Source organism: Bos taurus, chromosome 13 (genome assembly GCF_002263795.3).
Source record: "Bos taurus isolate L1 Dominette 01449 registration number 42190680 breed Hereford chromosome 13, ARS-UCD2.0, whole genome shotgun sequence".
Taxonomy (NCBI): domain Eukaryota; kingdom Metazoa; phylum Chordata; class Mammalia; order Artiodactyla; family Bovidae; genus Bos; species Bos taurus.
In genome coordinates, this window is record NC_037340.1 from 64,518,489 (window position 1) to 64,542,237 (window position 23,749).

The 23,749-nt window shown below is 50.8% G+C and overlaps 1 protein-coding gene across 1 annotated transcript in view; it reads left to right on the forward strand.

Annotated features, from left to right (window-relative positions):
• The window catches only part of MMP24 (matrix metallopeptidase 24), a 70,300-nt gene that overhangs the window by 43,365 nt on the left and 3,186 nt on the right, over nucleotides 1–23,749 (forward strand). The window contains exons 4-9 of the mRNA XM_025000899.1: nucleotides 2,678–2,794; nucleotides 4,963–5,267; nucleotides 15,321–15,482; nucleotides 17,527–17,741; nucleotides 20,432–20,570; nucleotides 21,961–22,227. Of these exons, the coding sequence (XP_024856667.1) occupies nucleotides 2,678–2,794; nucleotides 4,963–5,267; nucleotides 15,321–15,482; nucleotides 17,527–17,741; nucleotides 20,432–20,570; nucleotides 21,961–22,227 (1,205 nt within the window). The remainder of the gene's footprint in view (nucleotides 1–2,677; nucleotides 2,795–4,962; nucleotides 5,268–15,320; nucleotides 15,483–17,526; nucleotides 17,742–20,431; nucleotides 20,571–21,960; nucleotides 22,228–23,749) is intronic.

Here is a 23,749-nt window from a genome sequence, read left to right on the forward strand (position 1 = left end):
CTCTGCACCCCTCTTTGTAGGAAGGAGGGTGGGGTTGGGGGGCTCTGTTTTGGAGGCACAGGAAGGGAGAAGGTAATTAATCCCAGACCTGAGTAGGGAGCGTGTTTGTGGGGAGAACTTGGAGACCTTCGTTTCAGCTCCAGCTTTGTGAGCTCGGGTGTCGTTGCCTCTCTCTGAGCTGAGAGAGGTCTAGCTCCACCTTGCTGTAGCAAAGGTGCCTCCTGGGTCTCTTCCCAGGGACTCTCAGTGAAAGGAAGCTAGATCAGCCCCTCAGAGGATTATTTTTGAGTGTCTGCCTTGGGAAGTGTCACACATTATTCACTCCTTCATTCGTTCAACAAACATAGCTCCTCTAACCCAACCTAGTGCTAAGCAGAGGGAAAAAGAAAAGAAAAACCCCAACTTTTGTTTGTTCAGGTACATTAGTTGAAAGTTCATTTATTCATTCAACAGAGTCCCAGTCCTGCCTCACCCTAACCCTAACCCAGTAACTTGAATTTTGCAAGTTACTGGTGTTCTCTGTGTATCTTTTGCCTTGTCTGTAAAATTGGGGTCAGTCATTTCTGATTACTTCACAGAGTTGCTTTGAGAACCAAATTTGTTTTTTTATTTTATTTTAATATTTATTTATTTGGTTGTGAGGGTCTTGGTTGCAACACGAAGGATCTTTAGTTGGGGTATGGGGAAATTCTTAGTTGCACCATGTGGGATCTAGTTCCCTAACCAGGGAACAAAACCAGGCCACCTGCATTGGGAGCCCAGAGACTTAGCCACTGGACCACCAGGGAGTCCCTCAAATTAATTTTTTTAAAAAGGAGAATGAACACTGAAAATTATACACATTTATATCAATGCCTGTTATCGTCACTATTTAGTCTTTTATTATTAATTTTTGAGTGTGGACATTCTAGGTGAGGTAGATACAAAATGAGTGGGACCTGGTTAAGTTCCTCAAGGGGCTTTTAATATTTGGTTAAAATATTCTGTCTCCTTTCCTCTCTATTGCCAAAGGCAACTGCTTTCAACCGCTAGAAATGAGGAAATGAGGTCAGACAGTTTCCCCGCAGCGATCTCAATCTCTAGTTCAGAGAGCTGGTCATTAGGGCGACAAAGGGACATGAGATGCAGGGTGACCCTCCCAATCAGCCATGATCTTTTAAATCTCCTACCCGGGCCCCTAGTTCACATCTCCAAAGAGGTCCCAGGCTCACTGTTCCCTAAGGCAACTTAACTGATAACAGTCATCAGGATTTACTTAGCTCCTAGCACAAGGCTAGCTTCTAAGGACAGGATGATGAATATGACTCATTCCTGTCCTCAGAAAATTTACTATTTATTCGAGGCAATAAACTAATAGATTCCAAATCACAGTACAATGTAGTTAAGTGCTGTGGATAACTACACTCTAAGTTCTACAGTTGTTCAGCCACTTTTTGAACATCTGGAGTAATATAAAATTTACTGTTTTCCAAGCTGTGCCTTTTTGCCATGGGCTAGTTCTCATTCATTCATTCAACCATCACCCTTGAACACCTCCTAAATCAGGCACTGTGATGGCACTGGGAATACAGGCAAGGTTCCCGCCCTCATGGACCTTAGAATCAGGTAAGAGAGACAGAGGATAAACAACAAGCTAATATAAGATGTCATTTCAGGCAGTGATAAAGGCCATGAAGCAAAATCAAGCTGGGTAAACAGTTAGAGGTGGGATAGTGGGGGGAGGCTATTATTTTAGATAAGGTGGCAGGGAAGCCCTCTTGGAAGGGGTGACATTTGAGTGGAGACCTTCATAAAGTAAGGGAACAAACCGTGTGAAGAAGAGCATGGCAAGCAGAGGACACAGCAAATGCAAACACCCTGAATTGGAATGACCTTAGGATGCTCAAGGCACAGAAGGGAGGCCACTGGAGCTGGAGCAGAGTGGACGTGAGGAAGGGGATAAGGTGCCTGGTAGAGGGGTGATCGCAGATCATGTGGGGGCTGTGGGCCAAGGCGAGGAGTTTGTTTTGATTGCTTTTAAATATGTAATTACTTGACTGCTCTGAGTCTTAGCTGCGGCACTCGGGATCTTTAATCTCCATTGCGGCATGCAGGACCTTTACTTGCTACGTGTGAACTTTGTAGTATGTGCGATCTAGTTCCCAGACCAGGGACCAAACCTGGGAGCGTGGAGTCTTAACCACTGGACCCCCTGGGAAGTCCCAAGGTGAGGAATTTTGATTTTATTCCAGGTGATTGGTAGTTTTAAAGCAGAGAGTGATGTGATCTGATTTCACACACAGAGCATGTCCACAGGCACTCCCTCCTTGAAGGCTCCGCACAAGCTAAGACCAGGGAGAACTGTAATTCTCGCATTGCCAATGAGGAGGCTGAGGCTCACATTGATTCAGTCACTGGCCTGGACTCGTGCGATTAGTGGCAGAGTTGGAACTAGCAAGCCCATGTCTTCTGACTCCAAGTCTGTCACGCAGCAGTGCTTCTTCGTATTCAGTTAGGAATGAATGAACAGACGAACAATCGATGGTGTTCCTGTTGGGGACCCCATCAGAGCCAGGGGCCCAGAGTTTAGGTTGTGTGCACGTTGCCATTCAGCTTGGGACCAGGGATGCTGCAGTGCCTTCCTAGAGTGTCCAGTGGCCACAGCGTCTATGTGGATGTGTGTCCTCTCTCTGCCCAGGTGGATGAAGAAACCCCGGTGTGGTGTCCCAGATCACCCACACTTGAGCCGAAGGCGGAGACACAAGCGCTACGCCCTGACGGGACAGAAATGGAGGCAGAAACACATCACCTACAGGTGCCTCGCCGCCCCCTCCTCCCTGGCATCGGCTCCACCCTCTCTCAGTCATTTCCTGGCCTGAGTTTCTGAAGTTCACACTGTCGGAGGGTCTGTGATCAGGGCCTGGTTCTAAGAGCCTATGACTTTGTCTTTCTTGTAGCATCCAGTGATTGCTGGGTCTCCAACTTCAGGTTTGTTTGGTCCTTTAGGGGCTGATGAATTATGTTCTGTTTAGATTCCTAGCATTTTCAGTTACGGAAAGTGGGATATGACTTGTCTGATAACTTTCACCTGGGCTAAAGAACCGTGGCTGAACTCATCCTCCCTACCACTGCTTGCCAAACCCCACTCCCTCTCATCTGGATCCCTTCCCCACTTGGCCTGATTGATGGACTTCAGCTGAGATTCCCAGCATAGAGTTCCAGTTGTTTCTTAAGGACTGTAAAGAGCTGGGGGCTGAACTGCAACAGCGTTATCCCTTTTGGGGAAACCACGGGCAAAGCAGGAGCAGGCTCCAGGTCAGACCAGTGACCACAGGCAGGGATGCTGGAGCCCATCACAGGCGATGCAGACATCTGGATTCAGATGGGGTGGATCCAGGGCCAGGCATAGTACAGGCTTGGCTGCGCCCTGGTTGCCACCTCTCAAGTCTCTGATTCCATCTCAGGTGGATCCCCTGGGTTCAGGAGTAGGATCTAAGACAGAGATCTTCAGAGTTGAGCTAAGGGTTCTCCTGGGGCTTCTCTAGTGGCTCAAACAGTAAAGAATCTGCCGGCACTTCAGGAGACTCAGGTTTGATCCCTGGGTCAGGAGGATCCCCTGAAGAAGGGAATGGCTACCCACTCCAGTACCCTTTCCTGGAGAATTCCATGGACAGAGGAGCCTGGTGGGCTACAGTCCATAGCATCACAAAGAGTCAGACAGGACTGAGTGACTAACACTTACTAACTTACAAGGGCTCTCCTGTTCACAAGCTGTAGAGGCCAGAACAGAATTTTTCAGAAATCTGACAAGAGAAGGAAACTTAAGAAGAATCTGGGTTAGAAACCGGATGGACTCTTAGAGTCCTCCAGAAGAGGTAGAGTAGATGAAGAGAAAGAACTGGCTCCTAACTGAGCTCTGACCTTACCTTATATCCTGCAACCTCTCTGGGCTTCAGTTTCCTTATCTGTAGAATGAGTGAATAGTCCTTGCCCCAGGTGTTCATGGGACAGAGCAACCAGAAGTGGTGATGCTCCATCAGGGAGAACCATGCAATATGGATACAGTAACCCCACATAACTGATTCAATCAGATGCCACCCTATACTAGCTTCTGGGTAGACAAATAGTAGTAGTTGGGGCCAAAGACTTAAAAAACGTTTTCAATTGCAGTATAATTGCTTTACAATGTTGTGTTAGTTTCTGCTGTACAGCAACGTGAATCAGCTATAGGTATACATATCTGGGCTTCCCAAGTGGCTCATTGGGTAAAGAATCACCTGCAATGCAGGAGACATAAACAGAAACAGTTTCAATCCCCGGGTCGGGAAGACCCCCTGGAAGAAGGCATGGCAACCCACTCCAGTATTCTTGCTTGGAGAATCCCATGGACAGAGGAGCCTGGCAGGCTACAGACCATAGGGTCACAAAGAGTTGGATACAGCTGAAACAACTTGAGCACACACACATATATCCCCTCCCTCTTCAGCCTCCCTCATCACACCCCTCTAGGTCAGCACAGAGCTCCGAACTGAGCTGCCTGTGCTATATAGCAGGTTCCCACTAGCTATGGTAGTGTATGTACATCAGTGCTATTCTCTCAGTTTGTCCCACCCTCTCCTTCCCCCACCCCCTTTCAAAGAAAGGGATGTTCCACTAAACTCTCTACAGTGTAAGAGTTTTTATAACATTTATAAATGTACATGTTTTATGTATTGGGAGAAAAACTTAAAAATTAGGAAATGCCATGCACCAACTTGATTTTTTCCTACAAATTCAACATAATCTTTTTCAGAGATCAAATACAAAAACACCGAGTAAAAGGCAGGGCGAGGACCCAGAGCCTTGTCTACCCAGCCTCTTCCTCAATCCCTGGGCTACCTCAGCAGAATTCTAGGCCCACACAGCTTCTCATGTTCCTTTTAGCTCTGCTAGTCTCTAATTTCCTGTCTGTTCCTCCCTGTGGTTTCTCCCCTCTCTCACCAGCATTCACAACTACACCCCAAAGGTGGGTGAGCTAGACACTCGGAAAGCTATTCGCCAGGCTTTCGATGTGTGGCAGAAGGTGACCCCGCTGACCTTTGAAGAGGTGCCATACCACGAGATCAAAAGTGACCGGAAGGAGGCGGACATCATGATCTTCTTTGCCTCTGGTTTCCATGGCGACAGCTCCCCATTTGATGGAGAAGGGGGATTCCTGGCTCATGCCTATTTCCCTGGTCCAGGGATTGGTGGAGACACTCACTTTGACTCAGACGAGCCGTGGACGTTAGGAAATGCCAACCATGATGGTAAGGTCATGAGGGGACCGGGGATTGCTTGGCTGTCAGGAAAAGAAGCCCTGAGGAGGAGCTTGGAGGATTCCATAGTTGAGTTACCTGGTTTCCAGAGATTCTTGTCAAACAGCTGAGAACCTAAGAGGGTGGGAACTGTGGTCAACACTCGATCCACTGGAGCAGGGAGATGAGTCAGATCACTTGGTTCGTGGTCTAACTGAATGGAGTCGGGAGGAAGTGTAGGCCATGACTAAGAAGATAAAGGAATGGATCAGAGACTGGAGGAAAAGGTTAAATGGGGATTAAAGCTGAAAGTGGTAGGCTCTGGCCTGACTGATGAAGACTTCAAAGGCCACACTGTGGGAAGACATGACTGAGTCACCCTTACGTCGACCTCACAGGTGAATAACAGGCCCTGTAATTACTCTAGCATCTTCTGTGTAGGAGTAATAACAAGACTCCTCAGGTTGCAAGAGTTCCTCGTCAGTATTCACTTGTAAGTCTCTTGCTTAGTAAGTAGGCAAGTGTACATCATTATGCCCATTTTAAAGATGAGTTTGAGGCTCATATGGCATAGCTAGTAGGCGGCATTGCAGGGACTCAACTAAAGCTCAACCACCTGGCCACGTGACCTGGGTGAGTCGTTCACCCTCAGTCTCCTCATTTATCAAATGAGAGTCTGGATTAGGTGACCTCTTCTGACTCTAATAGAACATGACGCATGTGTTTGAACATTTAAAAAAGACACTGCCAAGGAGACTTCCCTGGCAGTCTAGTGGTTAACAGGGGCACAGGTTCGATCTCTGGTCGGGGAACCAGGATCCCACATGCCACACGGCGTGGCCAATTAAATAAATAAATACAAATTTTTTAAATGTAAATAATAAAAATATGAAAAAGACACAGTCTCTGCCCTCTGGAAGTCCAGAGTGGAGTGGGAAAGACAGATGTGTACAGAAGTCACCCTGTCACAAGGCGGACTATACTGAAGGATGTAGCAGAAGTACCAAGAAAATCAGTAGGAATCTAGAGGGAAGAGGGACAGAGGATTTGATTTGATTCTATTTTAGATTATAATAGGTTAGAATCAGGATGTTACTATTCTAAGGTCTATGTCAAATATTTTCCACATACTATATAATATGTATATGTTATTATTATTATCCCCATTTTACAGATAGATAAACTGAGGTGTAGAGAAACAGTAAGTAACCTACTAAGGTCCCTACTAAGGGCCCACAGTTGCTGAATGGGGAAATAAGGCTTCAAACCGGGTGTGTCGACTCCAGCTTAGCCACCATGCTGTTTCCATGGCTCTCCCACTGTAGGGCATACCAGAATCACCTAGAAACTTTTTTTATGAATTCTGATTCCAGGCTGCAGGCCCCTGACCTCTTGCCATTCTGATTCTCTGGTTCTGGGGTCAGGAATTTGCACGTGAGAATTTGCATATGGTCTCATAAATTCCCCAAGGGCTTCTGAGGTAGGCATTCAAGGAGCACCATCTTAATCTGCAGTTTCCCTAACTTGCCTGATCATAAGAATCAACTGGGGGTTCTTATTATAAATGTGGATTCCCAGGCCCTTTCCCTGGAGATTCCGATTCTTAAATTTGGGAATCCTTAGTGATTTCTTTGTCCTTGGTGATGCTTCAGGCTGAGAGCAGCCTTTAAATGCCCATTTCCTCAGAGGCTGTGTCTGCTGCAGACCACCTCCTTGAAAGCTTTTCATATCCTTGCATAGATCAGGGACCCGGACTTGGCCTGCGTGTCAGAGGGTGATCCACAGGGTGGCCTGGCCAGCGCTATGAAGCCGCTCGTTCTTCCCTTGCCCCTCCCCTCTTGTTCAGTCCTCTTCCCATCCAGCTCCATCCCCTCTGTCCAGGCATTCCTTCCCTTGTGTCCTCAATGTGTTTCCTGGCTTTCCAAACACCTATTCTTTATCTCCTTCTTATTCTTGGATCAGTGTCAACCAGTCAGCGGTCTGCGCTCGCTGATAAAGTGTGAAGAGAGGAGAACTAACAGTTTTGCCTGCCCATTATGTGCCAGGCACTGCTAGCTGATAACGGTCAGAGCCCTGAGAGAGATAAATGAATGATTAAAGACACTCTTCCTCGGCCCTGCCCTTCCCAGCTCTGGGTGGACACTTCTACAATGCTCCTTGCTGGTGGAGACCTTGGGCCAGTCCCCAAATCCAGAGAACTTCCAGGGGTGCGTGTGGGAGGAGTGGATGGGCACCATCCTGACACCCTCTTGTCGGTCCCACCCCACTGTCACCCACAGCCAACAATTCGGACAGAAATTCCAAGACAGCTCATGTCTTCTTTGGATGGGAGTCAAGACTTTGCTCTGGAAAACCAGGCATGAATTATACAGAGGCAGTTCATAACCCCGGTAATAGACTGCTAGAAACCAGAATGCAGCCATTGCCTAAGGACAGCCTTTGGAAGGAGACGAAAGGAACCAGGATTGATTGAGCACCTGCGTGTTATCTCGTTTAATTTCTGCATAAACTCAATGAGGGCACTGAGGGCAGCTTCCTGGGAATTTTTTGTTTGGTGGCTTTCTTCTCTATTCTAAATTTCTGTTAGGAAAAATTTCACGCTCACAAAGTAGGAAGAATGATAACAGGAGCCCCCAGGCACCAATCAGCCTAATCCGGCAGTTATCAACATTACATCAGTACTGATTCATCTACCTTCCCCCTACCTTGATTTTTTTTAATATATATTTTAAAGAAAATTTTAAATACAGTGTCATTGTATCTGTAAATACTCTAGTACTGGACTGGCCAAAAATTTCACTTGGATTTTTCTGTAAGATGTTATGGAAAAACCCATTTGAACTTTTTAGTCAACCCAATACATACCCCTAACAGATTTTTTTTCCTTCTTGCTAAAAGACATTTCTTTCTACAGTAGGTCCTCGTTGATTACCTGTTTTAAATATAACACCATGTACATGTCAATCCCAAACTTCCGGTCTATCCGTCTTCCCACTCTACCCCACTGGCAACCATAAGTTCATTCTCTAAGTTCTAAAAGTAAAAAAAAAAAAAAAGTGAAAGTGTTAATCACTCCATCGTGTCCAACTCTGTGACCCCATGGACTGTAGCCCGCCAGGCTCCTCCGTCCATGGCATTTCCCAGGCAACAATACTGGAGTGGGTTGCCATTCGCTTCTCCAGGGGATCTTCCCCACCCAGGGATAGAACCTGGGTCTCCTGCATTGCAAGTGGATTCTTTACCATCTGAGCCACCAGGGAACCCCCTGAGTTCTAAGAGACTATTTTTAACACGACCACAAAATTATGATCAAACCCAACAACATTAATAATAATGTCTTAAAATCCAATACCAAAAATAAAATTTAAAAAAATCCAATACCCAAAAATAAAATTAAAAAAAATCCAATACCCAATCTGTTCATTTTCTCGAATCACCTAAAAATGGCTTTTACAGTTGTTTACTTGCATCAGGATCCAAACAGCATCCACACATCATTCATGGTTGACACGTCTCTTAAGACACTTTCTATTACCAGTCACCTCGCTTTTCTCGTCCCTGTACCTGTTGAAGAAACTGGGTCATTTGTCCTGAGTATAGGCATTAGACTCAACTAGATTCGGGTTCACTTTTTTTTATATATAATTGTTTCTTTTTTATTGGAGTATAGTTGATTTACACTGTTGTGTTAGTTTCAAGTTTTCAGCAATGTGAACCAGTTATACGTATATTCACTCTGTTTTAGATTCTTGTCCCATATAGGCCATTACAGAGAATTGAGTAGAGTTCCCTGTGCTATATGGTCCTCATTAGTTATCTGTTTTATATATAGTAGTGTGTACATGTCAATCCCAATCTCCCCACTCTTACCCCTTGGTAATTGTAAGTTTATTTTCTACATCTGTATCTCTATTTCTGTTTTGCAGATAAATTCATTTGTACCTATATTTTGAAGATTCTACATATAAGCAATATCATGATACTTGTCTTTCTCTGACTTAGGTGCACTCTTACCATATCTCTCTTCCCTGTCTATCCTGAATATCAATAATTAGATGTTTAAAAAAACAAAACAAAACAAAAACCCTGCCTGCCAATACAACAGAGGTGGTTTCGATTCCTGAGTTGGGAAGATCCCCTGAAGGAGGGCAGGGCAAGCCACTCCAGTATTCTTGCCTGGAGAATCCCATGGACAGAGGAGGCTGGCGGGCTATAGTCCATGGGGTCACGAAGATTCAGACACGAAGTGTCTTAGCAGGTACACACAATAATCAGATCAACAGGCCTGGCTGGATTGACTCTTCCGGAGAGAATGCTCCCCAGGTGGCACTGGTCCTCCCTGTTGCATCACATTTGGGAAGCATGTGTGATACAGGCTGTCCCACTCCGAGTGACATGAAGGCTGAATGGTTGGTACAGGTGTGTCAGCCTGACCCAACCATTATAAAATTCACCCAGGGGACTTTATTTTTAAAAGGTTGCCTAAGCCCTAACTGCTCAGTTGTGTCTGACTCTTTGCCATCCCATGGAATTCTCCAGGCCAGAATACTGGAGTGGGTAGCCTTTCCCTTCTCCAGGGGATCTTCCCAACCCAGGGATTGAACCAGGGTCTTCCCGCATTGCAGGCGGATTCTTTACCAGCTGAGCTTGCTCCTTGGAAGAAAAATTATGACCAACCTAGACAGCATATTTAAAAGCAGAGACATTACTTTGCCAACAAAGGTCGGTCTAGTCAAAGCTATGGTTTTTCCAGTAGTCATGGATGGATGTGAGAGTTGGACTATAAAGAAAGCTCAGCGTTGAAGAATTGATGCTTTTGAACTGTGGTGTTAGAAAAGACTCTTGAGAGTCCCTTGAACAGCAAGCAAATCCAACCAGTCCATCCTAAAGGAAATCAGTCCTGAATATTCATTGGAAGGACTGATGCTGAAGCTGAAACTCCAATACTTTGGCCACCTGATGCAAAGAACTAACTCATTGGAAAAGACCCTTATGCTGGGAATGATTGAAGGAGGGAGGAGAAGGGGACAACAGAGGATGAGATGGTTGGATGACATCACGGACTCAATGGACATGAGCTTGAATAAGCTCCAGGAGTTGGTGATGGACAGGGAAGCCTGGCGTGCTGCAGTGCATGGGGTCGCAAAGAGTCGGACACAACTGAGAGACTGAACTGAACTGAACTGAAGCCCTAACCACAAACTTCTTAATCAGAATCTCCTTCACCTGTGCATTTAGAAGGTGCTCCTGGAGAACCACTCCTGAAATGTGTGCTGCTGCTGCTAAGTCGCTTCAGTCGTGTCCGACTCTGTGCGACCCCATAGACTGCAGCCCACCAGGCTCCCCCGTCCCTGGGATTCTCCAGGCAAGTACACTGGAGTGGGTTGCCATTTCCTTCTCCAATGCATGAAAGTGAAAAGTCAAAGTGAAGTCGCTCAGTCGTGTCCGACTCCCAGCGACCCCGTGGACTGCAGCCTACCAGGCTCCTCTGTCCGTGGGATTTTCCAGGCAAGAGTACTGGATTGGGGTGCCATTGCCTTCTCCACCTGAAATGTGTAGATGATTCTAATTCCCCACCTCTTCAGAGTCTGTGTGAAAGGCAATCTGGCCCACCACACCTTTAAGCTAAGTTCGGGGAGTCTCCCAGGCACCCCACGTCTTCATCTCTTTCCAATGGATCAAGCAGTGAAGTCAGCAGAGGAGACTGGGAGGGAGCCCAGCCCTGGAGAAGGTGACAAGACCGGAAGAGTCACAGGGCCAGCCCTTCACAGTTACTGTAGAGACCGCTCCTCACCCCGGGAACTAGACTGGCAGGGCGGTAAGGAAAGGTTCGTTTTGAGTGGTTAAGTTCACACAGGCAGTGGCAGAAGACTAGAGCAGAAAGCCAACAAACCAAAAATTCCCAGGAGGGGAACTTCCCTGGTGGTCAAGTGGCTAAGAGTCCACGCTCCCAATGCAGGTTTGATCCCTGGCTGGGGAACTAGATCCCACGTGCCACAACTAAGCAACTAAGATCTGGCATAGCCAAACAAAATAAGCATATTTTTTAAAAAATTCTCAGGAGGCTGAACTTACGCCCTCACTGAGTTTCTGTGGAAATTAAATGAGATAACACACAGGTGCTCAATCAATCTTGGTCCCTTTTGTCTCCTTCCAAAGGTTGTCCTCGGGCAGTGGCTGCATTCCTGTTTCTAGCAGTCTATTGCTGGGGTTATGAGCTGCATCTGGAAAGTTTATGCTTGGTTTTCCAGAGCAAAGTTCTGACTCTTGTCCAACGAAAACAGGAGCTGTCTCACAACCAGGACTCTGAATTTGTAACAGTCGCCCCAGTTGGTTCTGCTGCAGGTCATCCAAAGACTGCATCTGGAAAAATACCGATCATTCAGCATGCGTCTGTCCTAGCCGCTGTCACCTTACCTTGCCAAGAACAGAGCTTTCCCTCAAGGAGCTCACAGTCCTGGGGCAGAAGAGAATGCACTCCTGGCTGTGATGGAGGGTGGAAAGAGGTCAGGGCCATCAAGATGGTACAGGTAAACTGCTGGGAGAGTGTAGAGAAGGAAGCACTTGCTGCCAGTTGGGGAAATCAAGGAAGGTTTCCTGGAGGATGTGGCTGAACACTGAAGGAGTATGGTTGTTCCAGGTGGAGGGGACAGCACTGGCAGAAGAATAGAGGCGAAAGGAAATGCTGTCCCATTCTGGAGTTCTTGCCATGTGGCGATGGTGGTAAAGAACCCATCTGCCAATACAAGAGACATGAGAGATGCGGGGTTCCATCTATGGGTCGGGAAGATCCCCTGGAGGAGGGCATGGCAGGCAACCCACTCCAGTATTCTTGCCTGGAAAATCCCACGGACAGAGGAGCCTGGCAGGCTATGGTCCATAGGGTCCCAAAGAGTAGGACACGACTGAAGCAACTTAGCACATACCATTTTGGGGGGTGCAGGAGTCAGTGAGATGGGACTGACCAAAGACGGAGGTGCTAAGAAAAGGGAAGGAAGCTGAGATCAGGTATACTGGAATGGCCGAGTAGACTGCTGGGTGCTTGCTAGGAGGCCCAAAGGACCTGAGCGCCCAGCTCAAGGGAACTCTCCCTGTTGAAGAGACGTTGCAGCTCAACGTGACCCTGATAATTAACCGCGATAGTTCCGTGCCTGGAGGTGGTGTGAGCATTTGTGTATACCTTGCCACTTTAATCTTCACCCCATTTTTATGATGAAGGTACCATTAGTCCCCTTGTTCTACAGATGAAGAGATTTAAAATGTCACACTGCTAGGACAGGGCAGAGCCAGGATTCCTGGCAGTCTGCCCCCCAGGGACGCCACTTCTGACCACGCCACTTCTCTGCCCCTTGCCCTCTTGGATGGTGAAGGCCCTAGCCGCCTCCTGCTCATTAAGCACGGGGGTCTTCTCCATCCCTCTGCTTTTCCCCTCACAAGCTCCAGGAGTTCTCCTGCCCCTCTTCTCTCTCCTTCCATCTCCCCAAGCGTCCCCCGACACTGAACAGGTCTCTCGGGTTTCTGTGGAGTAGTATGCCCGCTCCCCCGACACTGAACAGGTCTCTCGGGTTCCTGTGGAGTAGTATACCGGCTCCCCCGACACTGAACAGGTCTCTCGGGTTTCTGTGGAGTAGTATGCCCGCTCCCCAGCTCTCCCCTGCCATTTTGGTCCCTGGAGCAAATCCACAGGCCCCTTTCCTTCAAGACTTCCTCCTTTTCTCTGCCGAGACCTGGCACAGAGGCTCATAAGGTAATAGACACAGGACCAAGGGTTAGAGGCTGGCCAGGTGCTCAGGCTCTGCTCCCTGGTTGCTAGCTGAGGACACCCTCCCACCCCCACCCACCGAGGAAGAGCCCGGTCAAGAGACCGAGGCCCGAACAGCTTGTCCCAGGTTGTGGAACAGGCCAGGAGCAGAGCCAGGACTGGACCCCAGGAAGCAGAGCTGCCTCCCGCTGGCGCTAGCAGCCGCCTTTGTTTGGGATGGAGCTCAGAGATGAGCTCACCCTTCCCTGCTGCCAGAGGGGCCAGGACCTGAGGAAGCAACTGGGGGCGGCCTGGCCTCCTCATGCCAGCTTGCCCTGCCCCAGCAGAAGGCCAGCCCCAGGCTCTTGGCCAACCTTGCCCTGATCTCACCCATCCCCCTTCGCTGAAGGCACCGGTGGCATCAGCAGCGCGGCAGGCAGGCACGTGTGCCCCAGAGGGCTCTTCTTTCTCCCCAAGACCTTACCCAGGAAGGCCAGTCGCAATCCCTGGCCTCCTCTGGCCCTCGGGGGGCCCTCAGCCAGTGGGTGTAGGGCAAGTTGACCACTGACACTGGGGCCGGAGTGGGTGCAAGGAGTCCTGAGCACCTCCTGGGCTCCTAGCAGCCTCCCCTGCACTTCAAGGTGGCAGGAACGGGCTGTGACATGCCTTGAAAGTGAAAGGGTTAGTCGCTCAGCAGTGTCCACCCCTTTGCGACCCCAGGCACTGTAGCCCACCAGGCTCCTCTGTCCATGGGATCTCCCAGGCAAGAATACTGGAGTGGGTTGCCATTCCCTCCTCCAGGGGAATCTTCCAAAGCCAGGGATCGAACCCACGTCTCCCACATTGCAGGCAGATTCTTTACCATCTGTTAGGGCTGGGCAATAGAGGCAGGGCTCAAGGGACATTCAACTGCCAGAGGTCGAGGCCAGCAGGAGTCTGTAACTGGACATATATGAGTCAGAACTGTTGATATGCCAGCCTGCTCAACTTCCTGCCCCTTGGATTTCTTTCCCAAAGCCAGGGCAACTTCATCCTCGCAAAATCAGGCCCTGCCCAGTCCCAGGCTTGATCAAGACACTCAGGGGAGTTGACTTTAAGAGGATCTGGTTTCTGGAACCCCAATGGCTTCATGCTTCATTTCTGGTCAATGGGCTTGTTCTGGGGACCAAGCTTCTGCCTTTTGAATGGTAACAACTGTTGTCACGTGTCTTTTCCTATCCAATCCTCTGACAGCCCTTCCGGGTAGATATGATCTCCCCATTGTACAGATGAGGACACTGAGATTCAGGAGGTAGACCTTCTGGGCAAGTTCACAAAGCTGGGGGTGGGGCGGCAGGTAGAGCTGGAAATGAACAAGTCCTGTCCTGTTCTGGGGCCCAGCTCATGACCACTCTGCTGTGTTGCTGCCTCAGCTTCACACTGGGGATCCCACATCCCACTTTCAGCACATGGACCTTGTTGTTTGCACAGGCATCTGAGTCCCTGCGTTGATCTTGACCTCAGGACTGAGAGCGGCTGTGTGACCCAAGCCCCGCCTACCCCCGGGTCTCTGAAGATGACGGCCAGCCTGCCGCCCCAAGGACTCCCCTCTGCCCGTCCGCTCCCTCCTCCTGGCACAGGCCCTTTCTTACTTCCAGACAGACCCCTCTGATCTCCCCGCCTCTGGTCTAATCACCCACTGATCCTTCCTCCGACTGCGGCGTGATTACATCATGCCGCCACCCCCACTCCTGCTCAAACCCCCCGCGGACCAAGAAGCCAATCCGAATTCCTGCGCGGGCATCACAAGCCCTGCCCGCCAGCCGGCTGACCTCATCTCCCTCTGGCCCTCCCCTCCTGCTTTGTTCCAGGGCCAAGTAGAATGAAACTGCTTGTCCCTGGACCTTGTTTACAGGCGTTCCCTCTGCCAGGAAGGCCGCCCCCACCCCTCTTCCTCTCCTTCCCACTGAATCCATTCTCCTGACTAACTTCTTATCTTTATAGGCTTACCTGAAGCTTCACCTCTGTGAAGCTCTCCCTTGAACATCTTCCTTCCAAGTGTCAGTAACTTCTCCCTCCTCCCCAGAATCCTCACCTGACCCCTGGAGACAGCTATTGAAGCACCTGGAACACTAATTTCACTTATTTTCTTTTCTCTGCCCCTACCCCTGCCACTGTATGGAAAGTTCTGGAAGGCAGGGACATGTCTTGATTTCTCTGTATGGCCCAGTGTCTGGCACAGGGCCTGAGACAAAGTTTATGCTGGGTGTTGCTGAAGTAATGGGTTGACTGCCTCTGACACCTAAGTGGGCACCCTGGGCACCTCCCCATCTCGCCCTCTGCAGGGAATGACCTCTTCCTGGTGGCTGTGCATGAGCTGGGCCACGCGCTGGGCCTCGAGCACTCCAACGACCCCAGTGCCATCATGGCGCCCTTCTACCAGTACATGGAGACGCACAACTTCAAGCTGCCTCAGGACGATCTCCAGGGCATCCAGAAGATCTACGGTGTGTGGAGGGGAGAGGGGCCACCCTTCTCCCCTCGAGGCTGGGCTGTCACTGCCTGGGCGGAGGGGGAGGCTGGGGAGCACTGTGGTCTCTGACCACTGTCTGACCGTTAGAGACCTGTGGTGTCTTTGCTTAACCAGAGAGGGCAGGGCTCCCCACCTCCCTCCCTGAACACTTGGGACACCTAGGGGAGGGTCCGAGCTGCCACTTGGAGGGACAAAAGTGACGAGCGGGCCACCCATTCCCCCTCCTCCACTTACCTTCCCTCCACGCACCTCCCCTTACCTTCTGCAGTTCCCTTTCAAGGGGTCCCACCTCAAGCCAAGAGATTCACACGTACACTCAAGAAATGGTGGTGCAACAGGATGAGTATTATCACCAGAGCTTTTTGCTTAAACAAGAAAAAAAGAAACTAGGCTGATACCTGGATGAGATTTGAGGGGCCTGCTACCATGCCCCCCTCCATGCTCTGTTCACACTGGTGCAGGAAGTTCTTGTTCTTGTCCAGGCAGTTGAGACAGGAAGACCCGTTTATGAGAGCAGATGCATGTCCGTATAGTACGACCCCCACAGATCCCAGGATGTGAGGTGTGGAAGGAGGGCTCCGTCTGGGGCCCTGAGGACCTCACAGAGGAGGTGGCCTCACCCAAAGCCTGGAGGATGGGTAGGATCTCCATAGGTGAAGCCGTGGAGGACTGGACAGGTGGTGGGGACTGCAAGGTGTTTTGAAAATAAAATGGACTGTATTTGCTGAGAGTAGACATGGGGGTAAGGGGATGGATTATGCCAAGGTTTCTGGGTTTTATAATCACAGAGCAATGGGACTGACTCCTATCACTCAGAGATCTGGGCTGGGATATTGATTTGGGATCTTTGGTGTTCAATATGGTAGCCACTAGCCACATGTGGCTATTTAAATTCATATTAATTAGAATTAAATAAAATTAAAATTTCAGTTCCTCTGCCACGCTAATAGTCAGTCATTTCAAGTGCTCAACAGCCTCACGTGGCTAGAGGCTGCTATACAAGACAGTGTAGATACAGAACATTTATGTCATCACAGAACGTCCCATGGGACGGCTCTAACATCAAGGGTCTTTACAGCCGTGAACCTAGAAGAGATCACAGAGGGCAGTGATTCTCAACTTGGCCTCCCATTGGAATCATCTTGGGACTTGAATTTTAAAAAATACTGTTACTCAGGCTTCGCCCCCAGAGATTGGATATTAACTGGTCTGGGGTGCCTTCTGAACATCAGGGTTTTCAAAGTTTTCCAGGTAATCCTAATCCTTGCAGCCCAAGTTGAGAAGCACCTAGGGACCGAAACAGAGAGACGAGAAGAGGGCCCACGGCTGTGCTGACCCGTAGAGCAGAATGGACGAGGAAAGGCTGCCAGCAAAGGAGGCAAAGCCGGGACAGTCCACGGAGGCAGAAGGAAAACCAAGAGAGTGCAGGGTTCTGGAAGAGAAGAGTGTTGTAAGGAAAGCGTTTCTGTGATCTTGCTGGTCTGGCCTCAGACCAGCAACTTTGGCCTCACCTGAGAGCTTGAAGAAATGCAGAATGGCAGGCCCCCCCACCCAGATACTCTTGAATCCCAACCTGCATTTTTATCAAGACTCCTGGATGATTCATATGGATATCAAAGTTTGAGTCAAGTAACTGTCGGATTTGGCAACATGGAGGTCATGGGTGATCTTGACAGGAGTTTCCATGGGTCATGGAGCAGAGGCCGTACTGGAGCAGGGGGAAGAAAGAGGAGAGCAGGTGGGGAGGGAAGGGGACACTGAGGGACACCTGCTCTCTCGTAAGAGCAGAGAAGAAAGAGAAGATCTCAGCTTTGGGGGTGGGAAGATGAGCGTTCCCATTTAATGGCCGTTTTCATCTATTTTCTGAAAGATTGGGGCAGTAAACAGAGGGGAGGGGGGACAGGATAGGAGGCGGAAGTGTGACAGGCTTGTCTCACACTGCCTGGCGACACGGAGGCAACAGCAGTGGGGCACAGGGAACGGCTGCCCCCACCCTAAGGCGCAGCCCCTCTCTCCAGGACCCCCGGCCGAGCCCCTGGAGCCCACCAGGCCCCTCCCCACGCTGCCGGTGCGCAGGATCCACTCACCGTCAGAGAGGAAGCACGAGCGCCAGCCCAGGCCCCCGCGGCCACCCCTCGGGGACCGGCCAGCCACGCCGGGCGCCAAACCCAACATCTGTGACGGCAACTTCAACACGGTGGCCCTCTTCCGGGGCGAGATGTTTGTGTTTAAGGTAGGACCTCAGTGCTCCCCTCCCACCCCTTCCCCCACCATGGGTGGGAGAGAGCGGCTGCTCTGGGATTAGGCCTTCTAGGGGGGCCCAGATGGATGGGAGCAAGTCCCGCAGCCAGGACACTGAGTCTCTTTCTGGCGCTGCTGGGTCAGTGGACTGTTTTCAAGAGGGAAGGGGGAAGATGGGTGAGTCTGCCCCTTCCCAGGGGTCAACGCTGGGGAAAAAGTGTTGGAGTCTGGCCTCTGTTCTGTGACTGAGCAAGTCACATCCATTGTCTGGATCTCGGTTTCTCCCCCTGAGAGCTGGGGGAGTCACTTGCTCTAACGAACAGTGTGTGCAGATCCCACGAGTCGTGCCTGTGACGACAGCAGCTTGGAGTAGGGGCTGGTGCAACCATGGCTGAGTCTGTCTCTGGTCCTGGCAGGGCCGAGAGGATGGTTCTGAGGTGCCCCTGACAGAAAGCTGGCCAGGTCACGTCCCTTGTCCTGCTTGGGTCTCTCTAGCCATGGGCTGACAGGGTGGTGGCCTGCTCCTGTGTTGCAGTTGGGTTGTCAGGGAAGCCAACTCTGGGACAGTGTTTGGGATGCAGGATTTTTTTTTTAAAGATTATTTTGATGTGGACCATTTAAAAGTCTTTGTTGGATTTGTTACAATATTGCTTCTGTTATGTTTTGGCCTTTTGGCCCCAAGGCACATGGGCTCCTATTTCCCCAGCCAGGGATCGAACCTGTGCCCTCTACATTGCAAGGCGAAGTCTTAACCACTTCTGCTAGGGTAGTCCTGTGATGCAGGATTTTGACTAAGACGCACCTTTGGGACCCACATCTGTGGGAAGGAGGAGAGGGACGCCTGGCAGGGCAAGAGGAGAAGACATTAATGAGTAGCAACTAGGCCCACTAAAGGGACTTCCCTGGTGGCTCAGATGGTAAAGAATCTGCCTGCAATGCAGTACACTCGAGTTTGATCCCTGGGTCGGGACAATCCCCCTGGAGAAGGAAATGGCAACCCACTTCAGTATTCTTGCCTGGAGAATCCCATGGACAGAGGAGCCTGGTGGGCTTTAGTCCATGGGATCGCAGAGACTATTGAGAAACAAACAATACTAATAGGCCCACCGCAGACCTGGCCACCCCCGCAGAGAGCTCTGGGACTAGAACGGCCCATCAGAGTCGTCCCACTTGGGCCCCAAATGGCTGGAACTTTATTCAGTCCCTGGACAAAGGAGGCCATGACCTTGGGGGAGTTGTCTGGAGCTGAGGCCATCCCCAGGGAGGCTAACAGGTGAAAACTGCCTGCTGACCACACTCCCAGCCCCCAGGATGAGAACCCCTCCACTGACGGGGGTCTGGGCAGCGTGTCTCCAGCACACTGGGGGATTGTGGAGGGCTGCCCCACCCCACGCCCCTTGTGGACTCTCCCCAGCAAGCTTTGAGCTCTGACCAAGAATCAGGCAACAGAGGTCCACCCCAGTCCTGCTCTGACTGTGAGGCTCAAAGGAAGTTACTAGGCCTTCCTTAAGACTCTATCTCAGATCTACTTAACAGGAGTTGTGAAAGTCAAAATAAGGTTTAAAAAGCTGGGTGTGAAAGTGCTTTGTAAAACACCTAAAAAAAGCAAATCTTCTCTAGCTTTTGAACCATCTTTTATGTATCATGTTCGTTTTTCTGTACCCTTGGATCCTCGAGCTAAATGAGTCCTAAGCAAGTCTGGGTTTTATCATTCCATTGACACATAAGAAAACTGAGGCCCTGGGAAGTCACAGGCCTCGCCCAGAATGCCTACCAACCAGGACTGCAGTGGGACAAGGCACCAGTGTGCAGAGGAGGGCTTTTTTCCACACTTGGCCTGTTGAGCTACCATGTAATCAACACCAGCTATGTGCCCTGTACTGTTCTAAGCGCTTCACCTATAATCTCTCATCTTTCCCTTCATTATTACCTGGCTCATGAATGGCAAAGAATCTGCCTGCAACACGGGAGACCTGAGTTTGACCCCTGGGTTGGGAAGATCCCCTGGAGGAGGGCATGGCAACCCACTCCAGTATTTTTGCCTAGAGAATCCCATGGACAGAGGAGCCTGGTGGGCTACAGTCCACGGGGTCGCAAAGAGTCGGACACAACTGATGGACTAAGCACAGCACAGTGCAGGTGAGGCTCTTCAAGTACTGAGCCCCAGGTCATGCACCTGTAAGAGGATGAATTCACAGCCAGGGCTTGGGGGAATTTCCACAGCTTGCTTCCCATGGTCCTTGCCCTGCTTGCCAGCTGGAGCCAGCCATGAGGCGGGCACTCTGCCCGGCATCAATGAGCGCCCCCTGCTGCCCAGCCTCGGGAAGGGCCCCTCTGGTGTCAGTAACTCTCCTCTGCCCTCCTGTGGTCAACCCAGGCACTGCACCATCCTTTCCAGCTCCTCCACGCTGCCTCCTTTTTCCCCCTAGGCCTGTCCGTCAGGTCTGTCTTGCGACCCCCTGAGCAACAAGAGCCATTGGATGCCTTATTGAAGAGAGGTGATGAGCATCCTGGCTTCAGCATTGGGCTCCGAAATTTAGATGCAGTAAATGGACAGACTTCATGGAGGCTTGCAAGGGGGGCGACCAGGGGAAGTTGTTGGGTTGTTGGGGCCCGAGTCCCAGGGCTGAGATCACTGGATTCAAAGGCTATGCCTCTTTCTTTCCTCATCGTAACCCCCAGGATCGCTGGTTCTGGCGCCTGCGCAATAATCGGGTGCAGGAGGGCTACCCCATGCAGATCGAGCAGTTCTGGAAGGGCCTGCCTGCCCGCATAGACGCAGCCTATGAAAGGGCGGATGGAAGATTTGTCTTCTTCAAAGGTAACATGGTCTGTGCAGAGGGGTGGGACAGTTCCCTTCCCTTTTCGGGACGCCCTTTCTCTACCTTTGAAGAGGCAAGACAGATCTGAGGGGGTGCGGGGGGTGAGGGTGGATCTCCTGCAAGAGCCTTTCTAGCCCTAACACTGACATCGGACAGGACGGACCCCTGTCAGGGAGTGACCGTTGAGGGTTTCTATGTGCCAGAGTTGGTGGGGTGACAAGCCTCACCCACACAGGGTAGAGGATGGTGGACAACTGAAGGGCATCCATGCTCCACAGAAGACCACCGCATGAGCTCTATAACAGCCTGGAGGGAGGGGGGCGCACAGGCTGGAGAGGTAAGGGAATGCGGGAGGGGAGCTAGTTGTCCGGCTCACCCAGCTTGTGCTGGGTTGTTTCACTTCGGTTATCTTGACTTGGCCAGGCCTCAGAAGGATAAGATACAGATAGTGAGAAGTGAGGGAAGCATTCCAAGGGAAAGGAAGAGCATGGCCAAAGGAGTAGTTCAAGTCCTTTAGAAAACCCACAGGATGGCCATGGAGTGCCCCGTGAGAGCCATGCCTGGAAAGGTAGTTTAGGGGAGAGTCCTGAGAGCCCTGGTTGCCCACCCAGACTGTGGTCTCGATCCATTAGGTCAGTGCTGGCATTCACTCTTCGTCTGAGCAGCAGAGAGCCAGAGGGCAGGTGGCAGTCAGGGCAGAGGTGAGAGGCCATTTCTGGAGTTCAGGATGTTGCTGGAGTTGAGGAGGGCGATGTCTCTAAGGCTTGTGCCGGGAGGAGCAGTGAGGTCAGGAGATGGAAAAGTCCTTGCAAGAGGCTGAGTGCTGAGAGGAGGAGGAAAGAGGACCAAGGATGCCACCTTCTTGGGGACGCTGCAGGGCAGAGAGGTAGTGAGGGAGCCCTCACAGTGGAGATGAGGAACTCTGGAAGCAGACCTGGAAATTCCCAGAGGTCGGTGGGCAATCAGGGTCTCGGGCCTGGGGCCAGGTCCACTGGGAGAGCGGCCATGGGCCACAGCCTCAGAGCTGGGTGTCACTGGTGGAAGTACTTGTGTGTGTGTAAAGCCAGGAGAGACTGAGGTCACCCAGAAAGGAGCAAGGAGCGAGTCACATGAAACGAAAAGAGGGTGGGGCACAGAGGCGGGGCAGCGTGAGGCAAGCTGCCCAGGACCTGACACTAGATTCCGGCTTCTTGCCCTCTAAGCTCTGCCTGGGCCGAGGGGCCCCAGCCTCCCCCGCCACGGGGATCAAGCTGGCCTAGGGCTGTTTCCCCTTGACACTGGCTTCATGAATGACTTTGGTCCCAATAGATGATGGGCAAGTGGATCTAACCACAATCTCCGGCATTGAATGACTGAGGAAAGCTAATCCTGGGCTCCTCTTGGCCACAGGTGACAAGTACTGGGTGTTTAAGGAGGTGACGGTGGAGCCTGGGTACCCCCACAGCCTGGGAGAGCTGGGCAGCTGTCTGCCCCGAGAAGGCATTGACACAGCTCTGCGCTGGGAACCTGTGGGCAAGACCTACTTTTTCAAAGGCGAGCGGTACTGGCGCTACAGCGAGGAGCGGCGGGCCACGGACCCTGGCTACCCCAAGCCCATCACCGTGTGGAAGGGCATCCCCCAGGCTCCCCAAGGGGCATTCATCAGCAAGGAAGGATGTACGTAAGAGCCCGGCCCGGTTTGGGGGGATCTGGTTTAGTGTAGGTCTCATTGGGGCCCGCCCGTGGGAGGCGTACTCTCATGGTATCCAGGTTTGAGAAATACCACCTGGTGACAAAGACAACTGCCTCATATCGACCCACAGTCACAGTCACTTAATCTTAACAGCTGCCAAGTCAGTTTCTCATCTGTGGGCATCATTCACAACTGAGAGGCTTTCATAGACTGACTTCATTCCCTCAGGCAGCATTTCTCAAGCAGAGGTCCTCAGGAGTACTCTAGGAGTGCTTTGAGTTATCAGATCTGAAATGATGGATGTGGTGATCCAAAGGGCTTTTTCACAGGGCTTGAAGATAACAGAGAGAAGCTTTTTTTTTTTTTTTAACGTATGAGATATTTTCTAAGCTTCTCCTGGGTGGCAGGCTGACTCAGAGCCTTTCTCCCCACTAGACTAGAAGCTTATCAAGAAGAAGGACTGAGGGAATGCCATGGTAGTCCAGTGGCTAGGGCTCTGTACTTCAATGCTGAGGGCCTGGGTTCAATCCCTGGTTGGGGTACTCAGACCCCCACAAGCTGTACAGCACAACCAAAAAGAAGAGGGGCTGGGACTTGCTAGGTGCCGAGCACATATCCATGAATGTTTGTTGAATTCATCTCCATCGATCTGATCAAAAGCAGACTCTGGAGCCAACCTGGCTGGTTTCATATCCCACCCCCACTACTCAATATGAGTTTGGGCATAGCACTTAAGTCTCTTCATCTATAAAATGGGGATAATAATGGTCCCTACTTCACAAAGCTTTGTGAGGATGAACATAAATTACGTAGAGCAGTTGGCCTGTGCCACGTAAGTTTCAGCTGTTATCATTATCGTCATCCTATTTAGGATGTTTTAGTTTTTATGGAATGACAGGCATTCATTCACTCCACAGTAACTACTGAGAGCCAGGTTGTGTGGGAGGGCTGGAGATGGAGCTTGGAATGAGATGTGCATCGCATCTCTGGCTCCCAGCCTAGAGGCAAATAGACAAGTAAGGTGGCAACAAAGGCAGTAAGGGAAGGCACTTGGGAGAGAGCATCTGAGCAGAGGGCCCTGTGAGAGGGGGTTGTCAGGAAGGGCTCTCCAAGGAGACGTCTCTGGTAAGAAAGCCAGGGGCTAACAGGGGAGCTGCTATTTGGTGGCTCTCCTGTGTCACTGATGCTTTACACACGTGGCCTTACTCTTTGGGGGAGCCTCAGAGACAGGTGACATCAGGAACCTTAGCCAATGAAAGTCCCAGCCAGGGTGAGGAGCCGGCCAATGGGAGAACGTAAGTTGCTCTCCATCAGGACTGGCTTGGGCAATACGGCTGCTGCAGGGAACCTTGTGGTGGCTGCCAAGCCCTGCTGCCTCTTTGCCTTCCATCCCGTCCCCCAGCAGGGTCCCAGCGACCCTGCAATCTGTGTTGTGAAGTCATGTGTGCCAAGCCCCCAAAAGGCATGGTAATTACCAAGAGGTGGTGTCCACTGTCGACAAGAGAA